The sequence below is a fragment of the Piliocolobus tephrosceles genome, chromosome 17 (assembly GCF_002776525.5).
Source record: "Piliocolobus tephrosceles isolate RC106 chromosome 17, ASM277652v3, whole genome shotgun sequence".
NCBI lineage: Eukaryota > Metazoa > Chordata > Mammalia > Primates > Cercopithecidae > Piliocolobus > Piliocolobus tephrosceles.
This window is the reverse complement of record NC_045450.1, coordinates 58,533,147-58,553,685: the sequence shown is the minus strand read 5'-3', so window position 1 is coordinate 58,553,685 and position 20,539 is coordinate 58,533,147. Positions and strand designations below refer to the sequence as shown.

The 20,539-nt window shown below is 50.3% G+C and overlaps 1 protein-coding gene across 3 annotated transcripts in view; it reads left to right on the top strand.

The window, feature by feature from the left end:
* The first annotated feature begins 9,414 nt into the window (after positions 1-9,414).
* Positions 9,415-20,539, top strand: part of IL34 (interleukin 34) — a 13,712-nt gene continuing 2,587 nt past the window's right edge. Inside the window, exons 1-4 of one of the 3 annotated variants that reach the window (XM_023209869.1) lie at positions 9,415-9,517; positions 17,254-17,387; positions 19,333-19,410; positions 19,700-19,861. In XM_023209869.1, the coding sequence (XP_023065637.1) occupies positions 9,490-9,517; positions 17,254-17,387; positions 19,333-19,410; positions 19,700-19,861 (402 nt within the window). In that variant the 5' untranslated portion in view covers positions 9,415-9,489. Of the gene's footprint in view, positions 9,518-16,814; positions 17,033-17,253; positions 17,388-19,332; positions 19,411-19,699; positions 19,862-20,539 lie in introns of those variants that run through there. The other 2 variants (XM_023209870.1, XM_023209871.1) reach the window with 2 other exon arrangements.

Here is a 20,539-nt window from a genome sequence, read left to right as displayed (position 1 = left end):
CTAGTATTAGGTACTGTACATAACTGTGTGTGCTAGACTTTTTGTTTTGTTTTGTTGTTTTGCTTTGAGACAGGGTCTCACTCTGTCACCCAGGCTGGAGTACAGTGGCGCCATTGTGGCTCACTGCAGCCTTGGCCCCCTGGGCTCAAGCAATTTTCCTGCCTCAGCCTCCTGAGTACTTGGGACTACAGGTGCACACCATCATGCCTGGCTAATTTTGTATTTTTTATTTTTGTACAGACAGCGTCCTGCCATGTTACCTTGTGTCGACTGTAATCACAGCACTTTGGGAGGCTGATATGGGTGGATCACATGAGGCCAGGAGATTGAGAGCAGCCTGGCCAACAAGATGAAATCCTGTCTCTACTAAAAATACAAAAGTTAGCCAGGTGTGGTGGCAGGCACCTGTAATCCCAGCTACTTGGGGCGCAGAGGCAGGAGAATCGCTTGAACCTGGGAGGTGGAGGTTGTAGTGAGCTGAGATCTTGCTACTGCACTCCAGCCTGGACGACTGTCTCAAAAAACAAAACACAACAAAAAAGTTAACTTTTAAATGTATATATTTCAATTAATTAAAGTTATTTTTAAGTCAGGCCTCTTGAAGTATAGTTAATGTACAGTATAGCTCATCCTCTTCAAGCATACAGTTTGGTAAATTTCAACAAATAATATACCGACACCTCATTCAGGATTTAGAGCATTTCTTTCACCTCCCAAAATTCCCTTGTGCCCCTTCTCATTCAATCCCCTTCCCCACTCCCCATTTTGAGATGTCACTGATCTAATTTCTGTTCCTGGAGTTTTGCTTTTTCCAGAAAAGGTTGAATGTACATTCAGGGTATATAGGTATATACTCCCAGGTATATACTCAAGAGAATTGAAAACGTTGGCCAGGTGTGGTGGCTCACACCTGTAATCCCAGCACATTGGGAGGCCGAGGCAGGCAGATCACTTGAGGTCAGGAGTTCAAGACCAGCCTGGCCAACATGGTGAAACCCTGTCTCTAATAAACATAAAAAAAATCAGCTGGAAGGGGTGGTGCACTCCTGTAATCACAGCTACTTGGGAGGCTGAGGCAGGGAAATCACTTGAACCTGGGAGGCGGAGGTTGCAGTGAGCTGAGATCACACCACTGCCCTCCAGCTTGGGCGACAGAGTGAGACTCAGTCTCAAAACAACAACAACAACAACCACAACAACAAGAAAGTGTTATATCTACACAAAAACTTGCACATGGACTTTCATAGCCACATTATTCACAAGGGCCAAAGGGTGGAAACAGCCCAAAAGTCCACCAGCCAAGGGCACTGTATACTTAAAGAGGGTGAGCTGCACTGTCCATCAGTTACACCTCAATAAGCCTGCCTTTGAAGTAACTTCAATGGATTGAAATATATAAATTTAAAAAAATTCTTTCCCTCAATTCCTCCTTCCCTCTCTCCCTCCCTTCCTTCCTTCCCTCCTTTCTTTCTTTTTTTTTTTTTTTTTTTCCTTTTTGAGAGGGGATCTCACTCTTTTGCCCAGGCTGGAGTGCAGTGGCCTGATCATGGCCTGTTGCTGCCTCCATCTCCCCGGATTCAAGTGATCTTCCCACCTCAGCCTCCTGAGTAGCTGGGACTACAGGTGCATGTCTCCGTGTCCGGCTAATTTTTGTATTTTTTGTAGAGACAGGGTTTTGCCATGTCGCCCAGCCTGGTCTTGAACTCCTGGGCTCAAGCAATCTACCCCTGCAACCTCCCAATGTGTTGGAATTACAGGTGTGAGCCACTGCGCCTGGACAAAATTAATAATTTCAAAATGACACTAAAAATCCTCATTAGTTACCTTTGGAGGAAGCCAGAAAACAACACAATCTGAAATGGACAAAGAAAATGTAGGATATTCATGCAAGGGAGTATTATTTGACAATAAAAGGAGTGAAGTATGGATACATGCTGTGTCTTAGTTTACCTGGCCTTCCATCACAAAATACCATAGACTGGGTGGCTTAAACAACAGAAATTTGTTTTTTCACTGTTCTCTGTGCTGGAGGTTTGAGATCAGGGCACCAGCACGATTGATTTCTGGTGCGGGCTCTTCTCTTGGGTTGCAGATGGCCACCTTCTCACTATGTGCTCACATGACCTGTTCTTTGTGTGAGTTGGGAAGAGACGGAGAGAGTAAGCGCAGTCTGATGTCTTCTCTTTTTTTTTTTTTTGAGACTGAGTCTCACTCTATTGCCCAAGCTGGAGTGCCGTGGCACGATCTCAGCTCACTGCAATCTTCGCCCTCTGAGTTCAAGAGATTCTCCTGCCTCAGCCTCCTGAGTAGCTGGGATTACAGGCACCTGCCACTGCACCTGACTAATTTTTGTATTTTTAATAGAGACGGGATTTCACCATGCTGGTCAAGCTGGTCGTGAACTACTTACCTTGTGATCTGCCCGCCTCGGCCTCCCAAAGTGCTGGGATTACAGGCGTGAGCCACTGCACTTGGCCCGATGTCTTTTCTTATAAAGGCATTATCACACCATGAGGACCCCGTCCTTGTGACCTCATCCAAGCCTAATTACCTCCCAAGGCCTCATCTGCAGAAACCACCACATTAGGGGTTACAAGTTCAACAAATGTATTTTGGAGAGACACAAACTTCAGTTCATAACATGCTACAAAATGAATGAACCCTGAAAACACGCTAAGTGAAAACACGCTAAGCAAAAACACGCTAAGCGAAAGAAGCCAGACATGAAAGGTCATGTATTGCGTAATAAATCCCATTTATATGAAATGTCCAGAATAGGCAAATCCATAGAGACAGAAAAGAATATTAGTGGTTGCCAGGGACTGGGAGGAAGAGGGAATAGGGGGTGACTGCTAATGGGTTCAGAGTTTATTTTGGGGGTGATAAAAATGTTCTGTAATTAAATAATGGTGACTGTTGCACAGCTTCGTGAGTACAGTTAAAAAAAAAAAAACCCACAAAGTTGTACACTTTATTATTTATTTTTATTTTTATTTATTTTATTTTGGGATGGAGTCTCACTCTGTCACCCAGGCTGGAGTGCAGTGGGACTACCTCGGCTCACTGCAACCTCTGCCTCCTGGGTTCAAGTGATTCTCCTGCCTCACTCTCCCAAATAGTTGGGATTACAGGTGCACACCACCACGCCTTGCTAATCTTTTGTATGTTTAGTAGAGATAGGGTTTCTCAGTATTGGCCAGGCTGGTCTCGAATTCCTGACCTCAGGTGATCCACCCGCCTTGGCCTCCTAAAGTGCAGGGATGACAGGTGTGAGCCACCGCAGCGGCTGTTGAGCACTTTATTTATTTCGAGACAGGGTCTTGCTCTGTCGCCCATGCTGGAGCCCAGTGGCATGATTATGGTCACTGCAGCCTTGACCTCCCTGGCTCAAGTGATCCTTCCACCTCAGCCTCCCAAGTAGCTGGGACCACAGGTGCATGCCACTACACCTGACTAATTAAAAAATATTTTTTTGGTAGGTACAGGTTCTCACCATGTTGTCCAGGCTAGTCTCAAAGCCCTGGCCTCAAGCAATCCCCCGGCTTTGGCCTCCCAAAGTGCTGGGATTACAAGTGTGAGCCACCACACGCAGCCTGTATGCTTTAAAATGATAAATTTTATGGCATGCAAATTATATATTGATTTTTAGAAAGAAAGAAAAATACTTAAGAGGCACATCAGAGATTTAAAAAATAACCAGGGAAAATTGAACATGGATTCTCTATGAAATCATATTACAGAGTTATTAATTTGAGGGTTGTGTGATAATGATATTGTGATTATATACTTCAAAAAAACCTACAAACTGGTGAAATGGCATGTTTGAGATTTGCTTTAAAATATTCCTGGAAAAAAAAACTGGGGGATGAGTGAAACTGGAATGACAGAAGATTGATCATTTTTTTCTTTCGTTTTGAGACAGAATCTCGCTCTGTTGCCCAGACTGGAGTGCAGTGGCACAATCCTGGCTCACTGCAACCTCCGCTTCCTGGGTTCCAGTGATTCTTGTGCCTCAGCCTCCTGAGCAGCTGGGACTACAGGCATGCACCACGACGCCCGGCTAATTTTTGTATTTTTAGTAGAGACAGGGTTTCACCACGTTGGCCAGGCTGGTCTCAAACTCCTGATCTTTTATGGACAACTCTGTGGAAATAACATTTTTGTTTTTCTTTTGGTATTTTAAGTTGTTTTTTTCCCCTTCTCCTTGTCGTTTATTGTGCTTCAAGTGATTCACCTGCCTCGGCCTCCCAAAGGGTTGGGATTACAGGTGTGAGACACTGCACCGGGCCACACTGACAATTTTTGAAGTGGAGTAACAGCTTTATGGGGGTCTGTTATACTATTCTACCTTGTTTAGTTTGTTTAGACAACTTCCATTATAAAAAATTGCAAAAAATAGGCTGGGCATGGTGGCTCAAACCTGTAATCCCAGCACTTTGGGAAGTTGAGGCGGGCAGATCACGAGGTCAGGAGATCAAGACCATCCTGGTTAACACAGTGAAATCCCATCTATGCTAAAAAGTACAAAAAATTAGCCATGTGTAGTGGTGGGCCCCTGTAGTCCCAGCTACTCAGGAGGCTGAGGCAGGAGAATGGTGTGAACCCGGGAGGCAGAGCCGAGATCACGCCACTGCACTCCAGCCTGGGCAATAGAGTGAGACTCCGTCTCAAAAAAAAAAAAAAAAAAAAAGATTGCAAAAAATAAATAAAATATGACAGAGTAAAAAAAAAAAGTCTTGGCTAGTCCTGAATTCTAGAAATTTCCTCTTCCAGCTGAAGATTTTGAGCTGGGTCCTATGGCAAGGACAGCATACTTTTGTCCTCAAAGGCCTCCTGACCGGGGATGAGCTTCAGTCTGAGAGAAGCTATCTGAAGCACTCCTAGAAGTTGTTTTGATTTGGGGCTGAACCAGTGTACAGAGCATTTTGGGGATGGTGGACCTTTGTGGTGTATCAGTTAGCTCCTACTGTGTAACAAACCACCCTAACACTTAATGGCTTAAAATAAATAAATATTTATTATAGCTCATGATTCTATGGGTGGACTAGGATGCTGGGATGACTTGGCTAGGGCCAGCTCATCTAGGATAGCCTCTGTCAAATGTCTGGGGCTTGAGCAATGCCTCCTCCAGCAGGCTACCAGGATTACTTACATAATATGAAGGCCCCCTGGCAGCAATAGAGGGAAAGTCCCAATGTCCAAGTATGTCCCATTGGTCACAGCAACTCACATGGCCAAGCCCACCTCAGCCTTGATCTCGTGGGCTCAAGCGATCCTCCTACCTCAGCCTCCCAAGTAGCTGGGACTATCAGCCAAGCCCATGCTAGATCAGTCAAATACAGCCTAGATTAGTCAAGCCCAGCCTAGATTACCTAAGCCCAACCTGGATCAGCAGAGCCAAGACTAGATCTGCCAAGTCCAACCTAGATCAGCCAAATTCAGCCCAGATCAGCCAAGGACAGTCCAGATCAGCCTAGCCCACCCTGGCTCAGCTGAGCCAAGACCAGATCAGCCAAGTCCAGCCTAGATCAGCTAAGTCCCAGCCAACCTGTAGTTCATGAAAAATAACACATGATTGTTTTCAGTCACTGTATTTTGGGGTGATTTGTTATACAGCAAATTGAGTGGGTGCTTGGGGTTTCTCACAGGCTGTGTGTGTCCTGAACATGAAATTGCACCACCTCTTAAGGGCTGGGGCACAGGCTCTAAACTGCCAGGATTCTAATTCAAGTTCCATGTTCCCTCCATGGGGAGGTGGTCTCGGTTTTTGGACAGGGGACAGAGGAACCAAAAACAAAGCATGTGTCTTAGGAAAGGAGCAGGGAGTGAAGCCCACAGGATGAGCAGGGCCTTACTGCCCCAACTGGTGGACATCACAGTGCAGGTCTAGCAAGGTAATTTATTTTTTATTTTTGTTTTTTGAGACACCGTCTCACTCTATTGCCCAGGCTGGAGTGCAGTGGTGCGATCCTAGCTCACTGCAGCCTTGAGCTCCTGGGCTCAAGCAATCCTCCTACCTCAGCCTCCCGAGGAGCTAAAATTACAGGCATGAGCCACTATACCTGGCTAGGGATTTTTTTTTTTTTTTTTTGAGATGGAGTCTCATTCTGTCACCCAGGCTGGAGTGCAGTGGCGTGATCTCGGCTCACTGCAACCTCTGCCTCCTAGGTTCAAGCGATTCTCCTGCCTCAGCTTCCCAAGTAGCTGAGATTATAGATGCCTCCTGGGTTCAAGCGATTCTCCTGCCTCAGCCTCCCGAGTAGCTGGGATTACAGACGTGCACTACCACGTCTGGCTATTTTTTGTATTTTTAGTTGAGAAAGGGTTTGCCATGTTGGCCAGGATGGTCTCGAACCCCTGACCTCAGGTGATCTGCCAGCCTTGGCCTCCTAAAGTGCTGGGATTACAGGCATGAGCCACTGTGCCCAGCCTAAATCTGTTTTTTATTTGTTATTTTTGACTTATAGATGGGTTTATCAGGACTTAACCCCATCAAGCATCTGTGTTAATTCCTGCAACAATATGGCTGGTTCCCAAATGCAGTGTCCCAAGTGAAAGAAGCCAAAACAAAAGGCCACACACTACAATTGTATTTATCTGACATTCTGAGAAAGGCAAGCGTGCTGGACAGAAAACAAAAGAGTTGTTGCCTAGGGCTGGGGCTGGGGGAGGAGCTGACTGAGAAGCCGCAACAGGGAATTTTTTGGGTAGATGGAAATGTTTTGTATCTTGATTATTACAGTAATTACACAGTTCTATGAATTTGCTAAAAACTTTTAGAATTGTATACTGCAAAGGGTAAAATGTAGTATATGTAAATTAGCCCTCAATAAACCGGAAAAAATCCCCAAACGAATGTAACAGTAGGGGAATTGCCAGGGTGGGATGGAGGAGGAGGAGGAGGAGGGAGGAGGAGGAGAATGAGGAAGAGGAGGAGGAGGAGGGGGAGAAGGAAGAAGGAGGAGAGAAGAAGGGAGGAGGAGGAGGAAGAAGAAGGGGAGGAGGAGAAAGGAGATGGAGGGAGGAGAAGGAGGAAGGAGAAAGAGGAGGAGGAGAAAGGAGGAAGAAGAGGAGGGAGGAGGAGGAAGGAGGAAGAGGATGAGGAGGAAGGAGGAGGAAGGAGGAGGAGAAGGAGGAAGAGGAAGGAGGAAGGAGGAGGAAGAGGAAGGAGGGAGAGGAAGGAGGAGGAGGAAGGAAGAAGAGGAGAAGGAAGGAAGGAGGAGGAAGGAGGAAGAAGAAAAGGAAGGAGGAGGAGAAAGGAGGAAGGGGAGGAAGAGGAAGGAGAAAGAGGAGAGGGGGAAGAGGAAGAGGAGGAAGGAGGAGGAGGGGGAAGAAGGAGGAAGAGGAAGGAGGGAGGAGGAAGAGAAGGAGGAGGGAGGAAGAGGAGGAGGAGGAAAGAGGAAGGAGGAGGAGGGAGGAGGAAGAGGAGGGAGGAGGGAGGACAAGGAAGAGGAGCAGCAGCAGGTAGCGACTGGGACTGAGATTCAGGGTGACTGCATAAGGGATTCGCTTGAACAACCCACGTTCTCTCTATAAGGCCCTACCTGCCTGCTGGGCACCTCCCAGGGTAAGGGCCAGCATTCTTTGGTGACACTATGGATCACACAATGAAGAAGATGCAAAAGTCATACCTGCTCTTCCCCCATGGTGTCACTCTGTAGCCATTTCCCCCGACCAGAGGGGAGACAGGGAGGAGGCGAGGGGATGGAAGAGAACTAAATCAGAGTCGGAATTCCAGCCTCATCTGCAGAACAGACACAATGGTCCAGACCTTGCAGAGTCCAGAGAGGCAGATGGCAGGACCATGCACACGTGCTGAGCCCTGTGTGGGTGTCAACTTTTGGGAGCAGCCACTAGCCCACGGTGTGAATTCCGGTCACACTTCTTACAAGCTGTATGACCTTGGACAAGTGTTTTAACCTTTCTGGGCCTCAGTTTCCTCATTGATAAACTGAGATTTTGTGCTTCCATGAGATTGCTGTGACAGATTCAATAAATGTAAAGACCTTTGTCCTGGCTAGGCACGGTGGCTCATACCTGTAATCCCAGCACTTTGGGAGGCCAAGGCAGCAGGTCACTTGAGTCCAGGAGTTTGAGACCGGCCTGGCCAACATGGTGAAACCCCATCTCTACTAAAAATACAAAAATTAGCCAGGCATGGTGGTGCGCATCTGTAATCCCAGCTACTTGGGAGGCTGAGGCAGGAGAATTGCTTGAACCCAGGAGGTGGAGGTTGCAGTGAACTGAGATCACACCACTGCACTTCAGCCTGGATGACAGAGTGAGACTTTGTCTCAAAAAAATTATTTTTTCTTATTTATTTTTATTAATAGAAATGAGGTCTTACTATGTTGCCCAGGCTGGTCTCGAACTCCTGGGCTCACACAATCCTCCCACCTTGGCCTCCCAAAGTGCTGGGATTACAGGCATGAGCCACCACATCTGGCATTGTTTTCGGAGTGGGAGCTCATCTGCTCTTTTTTTTTTGAGACGGAGTCTGGCTCTGTCGCCCAGGCTGGGGTGCGGTGGCCGGATCTCAGCTCACTGCAAGCTCCGCCTCCCAGGTTTACGCCATTCTCCTGTCTCAGCCTCCCAAGTAGCTGGGACTACAGGCGCCCGCCTCGTCGCCCGGCTAGTTTTTTGTATTCTTTAGTAGAGACGGGGTTTCACCGTATTAGCCAGGATGGTCTTGATCTCCTGACCTTGTGATCCGCCCGTCTCGGCCTCCCAAAGTGCTGGGATTACAGGCTTGAGCCACCGCACCTGGCTCATCTGCTTTTTTAACCTGTCCTGCAGCCTGAATCATTTGTGGACTCTACCACGGCCCTCATTGTGTGAACTCAAACCACCTGTTCATTCGTTGGTCCTGCTTTTATTCAGGCCCCAGGCTGCCAGCTGGTGTCATCGTAACTCACTCATGGGCCAGGGCTGCTGGGACATTCTGAAGTCATTTCTCATGTGAGCCGTGTCCAGCTGCCAGGGCCGGGTGGTCCTGTGCAGGCTGTGGGTGCGGTGTGCACTGTGGCTGATGGCTGAGTGGCAGTGCTGCTCTTACATAATCAGTTTCTCTCCTCCTTTCTCTTCCCAGAGCCAGATTTCACACTGAGCAGCTGCAGTCGGAGAAATCAGAGAAAGCGTCACCCAGCCCCAGATTCCGAGGGGCCTGCCAGGGACTCTCTCCTCGTGCTCCTTGGAAAGGAAGACCCCGAAAGACCCCCCAAGCCACCGGCTCAGACCCGCTTCTGGGCTGCCATGGGACTTGTAGCCACCGCCCCCAGGCTGTCCTCCACGCTGCCGGCCAGATAAGGGCAGCTGCTGCCCTTGGGGCACCTGCCCAATCCTGCAGCCTGGCCACTCCTCCAGGGCCAGGCTTTCCCTGACTCAGTGGCCACCTCTGCTACCCTGAGGCCATGTAGGCCGTACTTAGGCCTCTGTGGACACACTGCTGGGGACAGCGCCTGAGCTCTCAGGGGGACGAGGAACACCACCATGCCCCGGGGCTTCGCCTGGCTGCGCTGTGAGTACTGGGGGGGTTCCTGGGGACCTGCCCTGGGAGGCCTTGGCCTAGATCCAGGATCTGCTGTAACCATAGCAACCAGGGCATTCTTGCTGGTGAGAAGTTGCGATGCTTAACAGTCAGACTGCAGACACCCTCTGGGATTCCCACGGCCACCCTCTCCCTTGTCTGCCGCTGACTTCGGGCTCTGACGGGCAAGCTGGGTGGGTGGTTCTGGCTGGGTGCGCATGGTCCTCAGGGTGGTCTTAGGTCGGGGAAGGCACTGGGGGTAGGTGGCAGCATCTCACCTTTCCAGGCTTGTGGGCACTGGGGAGCCCCGCGCGGGCAGCAGAGGCAGAGTCCTGGGTGTGGCCAGTGGGGGGTGGGGCGGGGGCTGGTGAAAGTGTCCAGGGATCCAAGACCCACGGCAGAAGAGCAGCCAGGTGCCTGGAGAAGGCAGCCTGCTCCCCTCCGACCCTCCCTCCTAACAGAACAGAATTAAAAAGCAGAGCGATAACACTGTTGGAAAAAGAAAAATAAGTTGAAATGAGGACAGAAAGGAAAAAAAGGATCTGGAAGCCTCTCATGCCTACTGGGTGGGAGGCCAGACCAAGATCCCCTGTCTCCAAGATTCAATTTAATTGACTCAAATTCAACACATTTTTCTGGTGCCTCCCACGTGCCCACTGCAGAGTCACTGCCATGACAACAAGGACCTTGCTGTCTCGTGCCTCTGTCTCCAACGCCTGGCACAGGGTTGAGTGCTCAGGAATTGTTTGAGGTTCGGAGTATGAGCCTGCGAGGGATTCAGAGAAGAGCTGGGTCCACCCTGGCCCTTGTGAAAATATACAACAAAGGGTTGGGACATGAGGGACGGGTGGAAGGACTCAGCTGGACCCAATGTTCTGGAAGCCCGTAGGTCATGAGAAGCAGGGGTGCAATGTGGGGGAGGGGCTGCTGGAAATGGTCTAGAAGGTGTGGTGGTGCTCACACAGGGAGACCTGGGGTCGTAAGGCCCGTGTGCCAGGGAGAGGGGCCAGTGTGAGCAAAGGTTCAGCGGTGGGATGGTGAGGCCAGGCTGGGAGCTGGTTTGGACCCAGTTGGCGGAGGCCTTGAAAGCCAGGCAAAGCGTGCATCCCTCCCCACAGCAGGCAGCCCTGGAGGATCTGAGAGCCGGGCGGGGGTGTCGTCGTGATTGGGAGTTCCTCTGCTCTTGAAGATCAGTCTGGCGGTGTTTGTAGGAGTTGCTGTTGTCGCCGTCTGCACAGGAGGGAATAAGGGTCATTCTGGAGGTGGAGGTGCGAATGAAAGGCAAGGGATGCTGGGCTGGTGGCTCACGCCTGTGATCCCAGCGCTGTGGGAGGCCAAGGCAGGAGGATGGCTTGAGGTCAGGAGTTTGAAACCAGGCTAGGCAACATAGCGAGACCCCATCTCTAAAAAAATAAAATTAGCCAGGTGTGGTGGCATACATCTGTAATCTCAGCTACTCAGGAGGCTGAGGTGGGAGGATCACTTGAGCCCAGGAGGCTGAGGCTGCAGTAAGCAAGGATTACATCACTACACTGCAGCTTGGGCAACGGAGTGAGACCCTGTCTTAAAAAAAAAAAAAAAAAAAAAAAAGAAAAGAAAAGAAAAGAAAAAGAAAAGCAAAGGAGAGGGGTAAAATCTCCAGAAGGCAGGTCTTAGGACCAGGCAAGGACCGGCTGGGGGATGAGGGAGAGGAAGAGCAGCAGATTTAGGTGGGGGCTGGTGCCCAGGGACTGGGGTGCTGAGGTAGTTGGGCTGCCATAACCAGTTAGTATGCTTTGGGTGGCTTAGAGCAACAGCAACGTATGGCCTCACAGTTCTGGAGACTGGAAGTGTGAGATCAGGGTGCCTGCAGAGCTGTGTTCCCTCCAAAGGTGCTGGGAAGGAGCCTCCCTTGCCTCTTCCAGCTCCTGGTGGCTCCTGGCCTCCTTGGCCTGTGGCCTAGTCACTCAGATCTCCCTCTGTCTTTGTGCGGTCTTTCCCTCTACGTGTCTCTGTGTCCGCTCCTCTTCTTCCTAGCACACTAGTCACTGGATTTAGGGACCTTCCTAAATCCAGGATGGCCTCATCTTGACATCCTTTATTTAATAACGCCTGTAAGTGGCACAGGACAGTCGAGCCCCCAAGGGGACTTAGCCTGCAAGGGTTCGTTCTTGGCTTTGCCTAGGAGAGAATTCAAGGCAAGCCGGTAGGTAGGAGAAGACAGCTTTACTGAAGAGGTGTTACAGCTCCGTGCCAGCTCCTGCAGAGCAGGGCTGTGCCAGAGGAAGTGTACTGAGGAGCAGCTTAGGGCCGTTTGCAGTCATATTTATACCAACTTTTAATTGCATGCAGATAAAGGGGCAGTTTATGCAGACATTTCTCGGAACTTTTTGGGCCATTGGGTCATTGCTATGGAAAGGGGCGGTAACTCCCAGGCGTTGCCATGGCAATGGTAAACTGACATAGCACACTGCTGGGCATGTCTTTTGGAATGCTGCTTCCACCCCGTCCATCCCTGTTTTCACTAGTCCTCAATTTGGTCCAGCGTCAGGACTCCGCCTCTGGAGTTGGTCCTACCTCCTACTTCACAAAGACCCCATTTCCAAACAAGGTCACATTCTGGGGTTCGAGTGAGTGTGGGTTTGGAGGAGATGCTATTTAACCCACTGCACAGGTTTAGATTTGGTCCCCGGGGCTGGGGGTGACAAGCCCCACTTGTCACTGCACATGGGGTCATCTCAGAGAGGGGGCAGGCCCCTCCTGCCCCCCACCCAGGGCCAGGGAACAAGGAAGGGAGTACTGTACTCACACAGATCTTTCTTCAACCTCCTCTCTGTCTGGCAGTTTGTTTTATTTACTTTTTATTTATTTATTTATTTTTATTTATTTATTTTTTTTGAGACGGAGTCTTGCTCTGCCGCCCAGGCTGTAGTGCAGTGGCCGGATCTCAGCTCACTGCAAGCTCCGCCTCCCGGGTTTATGCCATTCTCCTGCCTCAGCCTCCCGAGTTGCTGGGACTACAGGTGCCCGCCACCTCACCCGGCTAGTTTTTTTTTTTTTTTTTTGTATTTTTTAGTAGAGACGGGGTTTCACCGTGTTAGCCAGGATGGTCTTGATCTCCTGACCTCGTGATCCACCCGTCTGGGCCTCCCAAAGTGCTGGGATTACAGGCTTGAGCCACTGTGCCCGGCCTTTATTTTTTTTTGAGATGGAGTCTCACTCTGTCGCTCAGGCTGGAGTGCAGTGGCACAATCTCAGCTCGCTGCAACTTCTGCCTCTCGGATTCAAATGATTCTCATATCTCAGCCTCCCGAGTAGCTGGGACTACAGGCACCTGCCACTGCACCTGGCTAATTTTTGTATTTTTAGTGGCGATGGGGTTTCACCATGTTGGCCAGGCTGGTCTTGAACTTCTGACCTCAGGTGGTCCGCCTACCTCGGCCTCCCAAAGTGCTGGGATTACAGGCATGAGCCTCCACGCCCAGCCTGTCTTGTGGGTTCTTACCTCTGGGCTAAGACAAAGGCAGGGTGGGTCTCCTGACTAAGGTCGGGGGTGGCACTGGCTGTGGGGTTCCTGGTGTACAGAGTATGTGGGGGACAGTGGCCTTGAGGTTGGGGCTGTGCTGTCCTTGCCTGGTCCCTGTCTGTTAACCTGTTTCTCTGGGTGGGTGGAGGCAGCAAAAAAGGAAACTTACACTTAGCAGTGATGTTTGGGCTGCAGTCTCAGAGGAAGGCTGCCCAGTTGGGGGAGAGGCAGATCATCTGCGGACAGCTTTTCCAGGGCAGTCTGTGTGCCCACCATGCCAGGCTGGGAGGCTCAGTGTCACTCCAAGGCACAATTCTTGCCTTGAGGCCACAGCTGCCGGGTCCCCAAGGCCCCAGAATGGGACACAGAGAAGGGCAGCTGCTGTAGGGTTGAGGGGTGGAGTAGACGGCCAATGGTGATGACCACACAGGAAAAAAGACCCAGTGTGGACAGAGATACTGATTTTTTTAAAGAAAAGCTGAAAGTTTTAATTGTTATGTGAAATCCCTGTGGACCAGAGGTGGCCCTTGGGACACCAGCTTGCAACTGCTGCTGCTCTAGGTCTGTGGTTCCAGACCCCCAGCCACAGCTTTACCTGGGACCTTGTTAGAAAGGTAGATTCTCTGGCCGCATCCTTGACTGGTTGAGCAGAGACTCTGGGGCAGGCAGGACGACCTGTACCTTAACCAGCTCTGCTCCCATTTCTACTGCTTGAGGCAAATCCCCAATGCACATGTGAAGTGCTCAGCACGCTGGGCTGTGCAGTGTTTAACTGTGTTATGGATTCACATACCAAAGGCAAGGTCGTGAGTGAATGGGGAAGGTGGTGCTGGAGACAGAGACCGATGGGGGCTGGTGCAGGCAGGGGAGACCCTGGCGGGGTGATTGGGAGAGAGAAGAGTCTCTGGGAGGCTTTGAAAGAGGTCTGTAGTGTGAGAGGGTACCCAGGGCAGGGCAAAGCATGAGCCTAGGAGGCAGGGATGATCTTGACCTGCACGGGTGGGTGCCAAGGCGAGGGGTTCAGGACTTAGGACAGAAAGCAAGCAGATGTGAAAAGGGCCAAACACTGGTTCAGTTCGTGTTTATCTGTCCCTCTGGCCCAATACTGTATCAGGCACAGGGGAAGAGAGAGAGAGAGGAAGTGCAAGATAGATTGCAAACTTGCAACTTAGCAAAAAATGTGTGGCTATGTGGGGTACAGGGCTTGAGGAGGCCTGAGGCTCTGAGCTGATCAAGGGCACTCCCGGTGGGAGGTCCCGCAGTGGCAAAGGCCAGGCAGGAGGCCTGAGCAGGGCAGGTTTGGAGAAGGCAGTGGGGAGGTAGCAAACAGGTGGTGTGGCTCAGACCAGAGGGGCTGTAAGAACGAAGTCTTCCAAGATGCTGGGGAGTGGGGAAAATCCAATCAGTAATCCTACTCATAGCTGGGGGTGGCTCGGGAGGTGACTCAGCCTGCCTGACTGCTTTTGTCAAAAAAAAAAAAAAAAAGAGGATGGTTATTGCTTTTGTCTATAACAATAATAGATATGGATTAGAGAACATAAAAATGTCCTGAAAGGCCAAGGCCAAGTGTGGTGACTCATGCCTGTAATCCTTGCACTTTGGGAGGCCAAGGTGGGAGCATCACTTGAGCATATGAGTTTGAGACCAGCCTGGGCAAAATAGCAAGACCACGTCTCTACAAATTTTTTTTTTTTTTTTTTTAATTAACTGGGTGTGGTGGTGGTGCCTGTAGTACCAGCTACTGGGAGGCTGAGGAGGGAGTATTGCTTGAACCCAGGAGTTCGAGGTCGCAGTGAACAATGATGGTGCCACTGCACTCCAGCCTGGGCAACAAAGCAAGACCCTATTTGAAAAGAAAAACATGAAAAAATCTCCCATAGAGATTTGGTAGTCGTGGTAGGAACACAGATAGTGTTGAGTCACGCTAGTTTTAAGCTTCACTAAGCATATCTAATTTTTCTTATAGCACAGCCGTATCTTTGACAATGTGATTTTTATCGGCTTCATGCGTTATTATGGAACATCTAGGCCATTTCCATATTTTCACTGTTATGAAATAAATGCTGCTCTGTACATCTTTGTCCACAATTTTTTGGTTATATCTTTTTTATTTTTCTTCCAATTTATTCTTAGAAGTGAATTTAGTTGGTGAAAGGGTATTGACATTTTTAAGGCTTAGTGGTTTGAAGAGTGCAGATACTATTAAATCCATTAATAGCATAAATTGCTAAATTGCTTTCCAGGACAGCACTATTTGACTAACATCAAGTATTAATTATTAAAATGAAATGAGCTGGGTGTATGGCTGGGCATGGTGACTCATGCCTGTAAATCCAGCACTTTGGGAGGCAGAGGCAGGGAGATCAACTTGAGGCCAGGAGTTTGAGAACAGTCTGGCCAACACGGTGAAACCCCATCTCTACTGAAAATACCAAATAGCCGGGTGTGGTAGCCCTTGCTTGTAATCCCAGCTACTTGGCAGGCTGAGGCATGAGGCATGAGAATTGCTTGAGCCTGGGAGGTGGAGGTTACAGTGAGCTGAGATTGTGCCAATGCACTGCAGCCTGGGCGACAGAGAAAGATTCTGTCTTAAAAAACAAAAAAAAGAAAAGAAAAAAAAGGCCGGGCGTGGTGGCTCACGCCTGTAATCCCAGCACTTTGGGAGGCTGAGGCGGGTGGATCAGGAGGTCAGGAGATTGAGACCATCCTGGCTAACACGGTGAAACCCCATCTCTACTAAAAACACAAAAAAATTAGCCGGGCGTGGTGGCGGGCGCCTGTAGTCCCAGCTACTCGAGAGGCTGAGGCAGGAGAATGATGTGAACCTGGGAGGCGGAGCTTGCAGTGAGCCAAGATCGCACCACTGCACTCCAGCCTGGGTGGCAGAGCCAGACTCTGTCTCAAAAAAAAAAAAAAGGCTGGGAAGCGGGGTGTAGTGGCACTTGCCTCTCATTCCAGCTACTCAGGAGGCCATGATGAAAGGACTGCTTGACACTAGGAGTTGGAGACAAGCCTGGGCAACATAGCAAAACCCTGTCTCAAAAAAAAAAAAAAAAAAAAAGCCCCAACAACCCAAAACCACAAACACAAAAACTTTCATTTGAATATATGAAAAATGGGCCAGGCACAGTCGCTCACACCTATAATCCCAGCACTTTGGGAGGCTGAGGCAGGAGAATTGCTTGAGCTCAGGAGTTCGAGGCAAGTCCAGCCAACATGGCGATACCGTGTCTCTACAAAAAATACAAAAATTAGCAAGTGTAGTAGCGTGTAACTGTAGTCCTAGCTACTCTGGAGGCTAAGGCGGAAGGATCGCTTGAGTCTGGGAGTTCTAGGATGCAGTGAACCATGATCCCACTACTGCACTCCAGCCAGGGTGACAAAAAAAAATTATATCTGACTGTTTTAATGTGAATTTATTTATCTAGTTAGTGAGTCTGATATTTTGGGTAGTTGCTAGCCTACTTCTGCTTTATTCTTTCTGCTCTAATGGACTTAACCTTTATTCATATTTGGTGCGAATTCTCTTCTATTTTTTCTGTTCAGTCACTTGGAAATCGTTTAGGCTATTTTTGAAGTCACATTGACCCCCAGTGGCAAAGGGTGGTAATGTTTCAGCGGTTCGTTTGTTGCAGGAAGAGACGCAGCCAAGTGTGAGATCTGCTTAACGTCCTAGAATGACCAGACTGGAAAACGCGACAGACCCGCTGGCATAGTCAGCTAGGAGGGACGCTAAGATCAGATAGAGCAGGAAAGAAAGTGGGGTGGATGACTGAAGAGTCATTTGTCAAGCTGAAACCAGAATCCAGGATGATTCGATCTCCTTGAATGCCTGGCTTGGAAAACCCAGCACCGAGCTTTGAAAACATGTCACCCGGACACCAGGGGCTGAGGCTGTCCTGGGCGGGAGGTTGTGCCTGCCTCACGGAGCGAGAGAAGCGGGGAGACCAGACGTCGACCCTGGGGCGTGCCTCCTGGGGGGCTCCAGTGGCTGGTGTGGGGTGGATGTGGACCCTCTGGACTGCTGGTGCCTGGCTGACCTTGCTATTCTGGAGCCAGACCCCAGGGAAAGCATTCCAGATCCCGTGCCCGCCACCACACCTTTCCCATCAGTGCTTGTCACCTATGCGAACGGATGATGGTCGTGCTCGGCTTTGCACGTTGTGGACGGCGTGGATGAGATGGAGGGTGCTCATGTGCTCTTGTCGGGTGTGGTCCGCAGATATTGGGATCCTCCTTGGCATGGCCTGTGGGAACGAGCGTTTGGAGATATGGCCCTTGACGCAGAGTGAGGAGTGCACTGTCACGGGTTTTCTGCGGGACAAGCTGCAGTACAGGAACCGACTTCAGTACATGGTAACCACGTGGGCACCAGCTGTGTCCCTGTCCCTGTGTCCCGGGGCTCACCTGGCGTAGGCCTCTGGACATTCAGAGCCCTTCCTAGGACCCGTGTCAGCCCTGAGCTGACCATGGCCTGTTTCTCTTTCTCCCAAACCTACCCATGCACCTGGTCTGCATTTACTGACCCCTCTCCTGCCATCTCCTGGAGCTTCCGCTCCTCTTTGATCTCACTTTAATGCCACCTCCACAGTGGCACTCACCGTGTGACTCAGGAAGGTACACCTGGAGCTCTTTGAGGAACCCCAGGCACTTATTTGCCGGGGAGATAAAGACATAGAAATTGGAGTCTTTGGTTTTTTTGCAGAGTGGAGATGTCTGTGTGGCTATATGTGTCTTTTTTTTTTTTTTTTGAGATGGAGTCTTGCTCTGTCGCCAGGCTGGAGGGCAGTGGCTCAATCTTGGCTCACTGCAACCTCCGCCTCCCGGGTTCAAGCAATTCTCCTGCCTCAGCCTCCTGAGTAGCTGGGACTACAGGCATGCACCACTATGCCCAGCTAATTTTTGTAATTTTAGTAGAGACGGGGTTTCACCATGTTAGCCAAGATGGTCTCCATCTCTTGACCTCGTGATCCGCCCGCCTCGGCCTCCCAAAGTGCTGGAATTACAGGCGTGAGCCACCGTGCCCAGCCCCCCCTTTTTTTTTTTTTTTTTTTACCTTTTCTAAAAAACTTTTTCTTTTTTTTTTTTTTTTGAGACAGGGTCTCGCTCTGTTGCCCAGGCTGGAGTTCAGTAGATAATCTCAGCTCAATACAACCCCATCTCCCAGGCTCAAATGATCCTCCCACCTTAGCCTCCCGAGTAGCTGGGACTACAGGCATGTGCTAACACGCCCAGCTAATTAAAACTTTTTTTTTTGAGTAGAGACAGGGTTTCACCATGTTGCCCAGGTCTTGAACTCCTGGGCTCAAGCAATCTGCCCACCTCGGCCTCCCAAAGTGCTGGGATTACAGGCTGAACCACCATGCCTGACCTATGTAACTTTTTAAATTAATTAATTTAATTTTTAGAGACAGGGTGTCACTCTGTTGTCCAGGCTGAAGTGTAGTGGCGGGATCATAGCTCAGTGTAACCTTAAACTCCTGGGCTCAAGTGAGTCTCTCTCCTCAGCCTCCCAAGGTGCTGGGATTACAGGCATGAGCCACTGCACTTGGCTTCATGTCTTTTTTATTTTAACAGCTTTACTGAGATAGAATTTACATATTTATATATAAAAGACATAATTCACTCATTTAAAGTGCACAACTCAAAGGTTTTTTAGTTCACAGAGTTGTGCAACCATCACCATCGTAGGTTTTATAAGATTCTCACCCACAAAATAGTATGTTTTTCGTGAAGTAGCGCGCGCTCACTCTTGAGCGTGAAACTTCTGCCTTAATAGGAACTGCATATTTTGTTTGACCCTCCCTGTGCCCCAGAGGAAAGTGAGTTCTTTTTATCCCAGTTAGGCGCCAGGCAGACCTCTCTGCACAGGACCACCTCTGCCATCGAAGGGCTGGGCCCTGAGTTCTCTCCTTCTACATCAAAATTCATCTGGAGGCCGGGCATGGTGGCTCATGCCTATAACCCTGCACTTTGGGAGGCTGAAGTGGGAGGATCGCTTGAGCCCAGGAGTTCAAGACCAGCCTGGGCAACATGACGAATCCCCATCTCTACAAAAAATAAAAAAAAATTGTCTGGGCGTGGTGGCGCACACCTGTAGTCCCACCTACTTGGGAGGCTGAGGTGGGAGGATTGCTTGAGCCTGGGAGGTTGAGGCTTCAGAGAGCCATGATCTTGCCCCCGCACTCCAGACTGGGTGACAGAGTGAGACTAACTCTTACAAAAGGATCATTTGGGAGGTTGGGGAGCCTGCTGGTCATTTCTACTTCTGGCCTCATAGTTTGTTCTTGTGCCTTTCTAGAAACACTACTTCCCCATCAACTACAAGATCAGTGTGCCTTACGAGGGGGTGTTCAGAATCGCCAATGTCACCAGGCTGGTAAGAATCCCTTCCTGGGCTGGGGGGACCCTGCCTCCTGCGACATCTGGTGGGCCCCAGCCTCAGAGGCGCGCTGGGATTGGCAGGTGGTGCTGCTGGCCTGGGGCCTCTCCTCAGCCCCGAGAGCAGGCTGGCCCTTGGCCCAGGCACACGTTTGTTCACTGTCCGCAGTGGACGGCCCGTGTCTGCTCCCTATGCAGGGGCAAGTTCCTGGTGAGGGGGTGGTCAGAGTGGTCAGAGCCCAGAGGCCTGTGTCTCCGGGGTTGCAGTGACTTCCCTGTCTCCGCAGCAGAGGGCCCGGGTGAGCGAGCGGGAGCTGCGGTATCTGTGGGTCTTGGTGAGTCTCAGTGCCACTGAGTCGGTGCAGGACGTGCTGCTTCATGGCCACCCGTCCTGGAAGTACCTGCAGGAGGTGCAGACGCTGCTGCTGAATGTCCAGCAGGGCCTCACGGTGAGTGGTAAGGAAGGGTGGCAGGCGGGGCTCGTGTGTGTGCACACGTGTGTGCGTGTGTGTGTGAGCATGCGCAGGTATGAATCTATGAGGTGTGGCCAAAGGCTGGTGAGGGAAAGGGTGAACACATGGAAAGATGGGCACAAGCCGAGGGGCATGGGAGAAGTGGGGGAGGGGTGCGGGAAAAGAGGCCTGCGGAAGGAAGAGGCGGCTGTGGTGGCCATGAGAACTGGGCTCGGGGGGCAGGCGATGCCTCTGAGACTCTATTCCAGGCTCTGCCTCTCTCCCTCTGGATCCTGGGCAAGTCATTGTACCCTCTTTGTTTCTGCAACATGAGGGTCCTGGAGGCGGGGTAGGGGGAGAGGGGAAGAATGGATGGAGCAGGGGGAATGTTTAGGGCAGTAAAATGCTGCGGGCTTGGCGCAGTGGCTCATGCCTGTAATCCCAGCACTTTGGGAGGCCGAGGTGGGTGGATCACCTGAGGTCAGGAGTTCAAGACCAGCCTGGCCAAATGGTGAAACCCCATCTCTACTAAAAATACAAAAATAAGCCAAGCCTGGTGGTGGGTACCTGTAATCCCAGCTACTTGGGAGGCTGAGGCGGGAGAATCACTTGAACCTGGGAGGCAGAGGTTGCAGTGAGCTGAGATCGCACCATTGCATTCCAGCCTGGGCAACA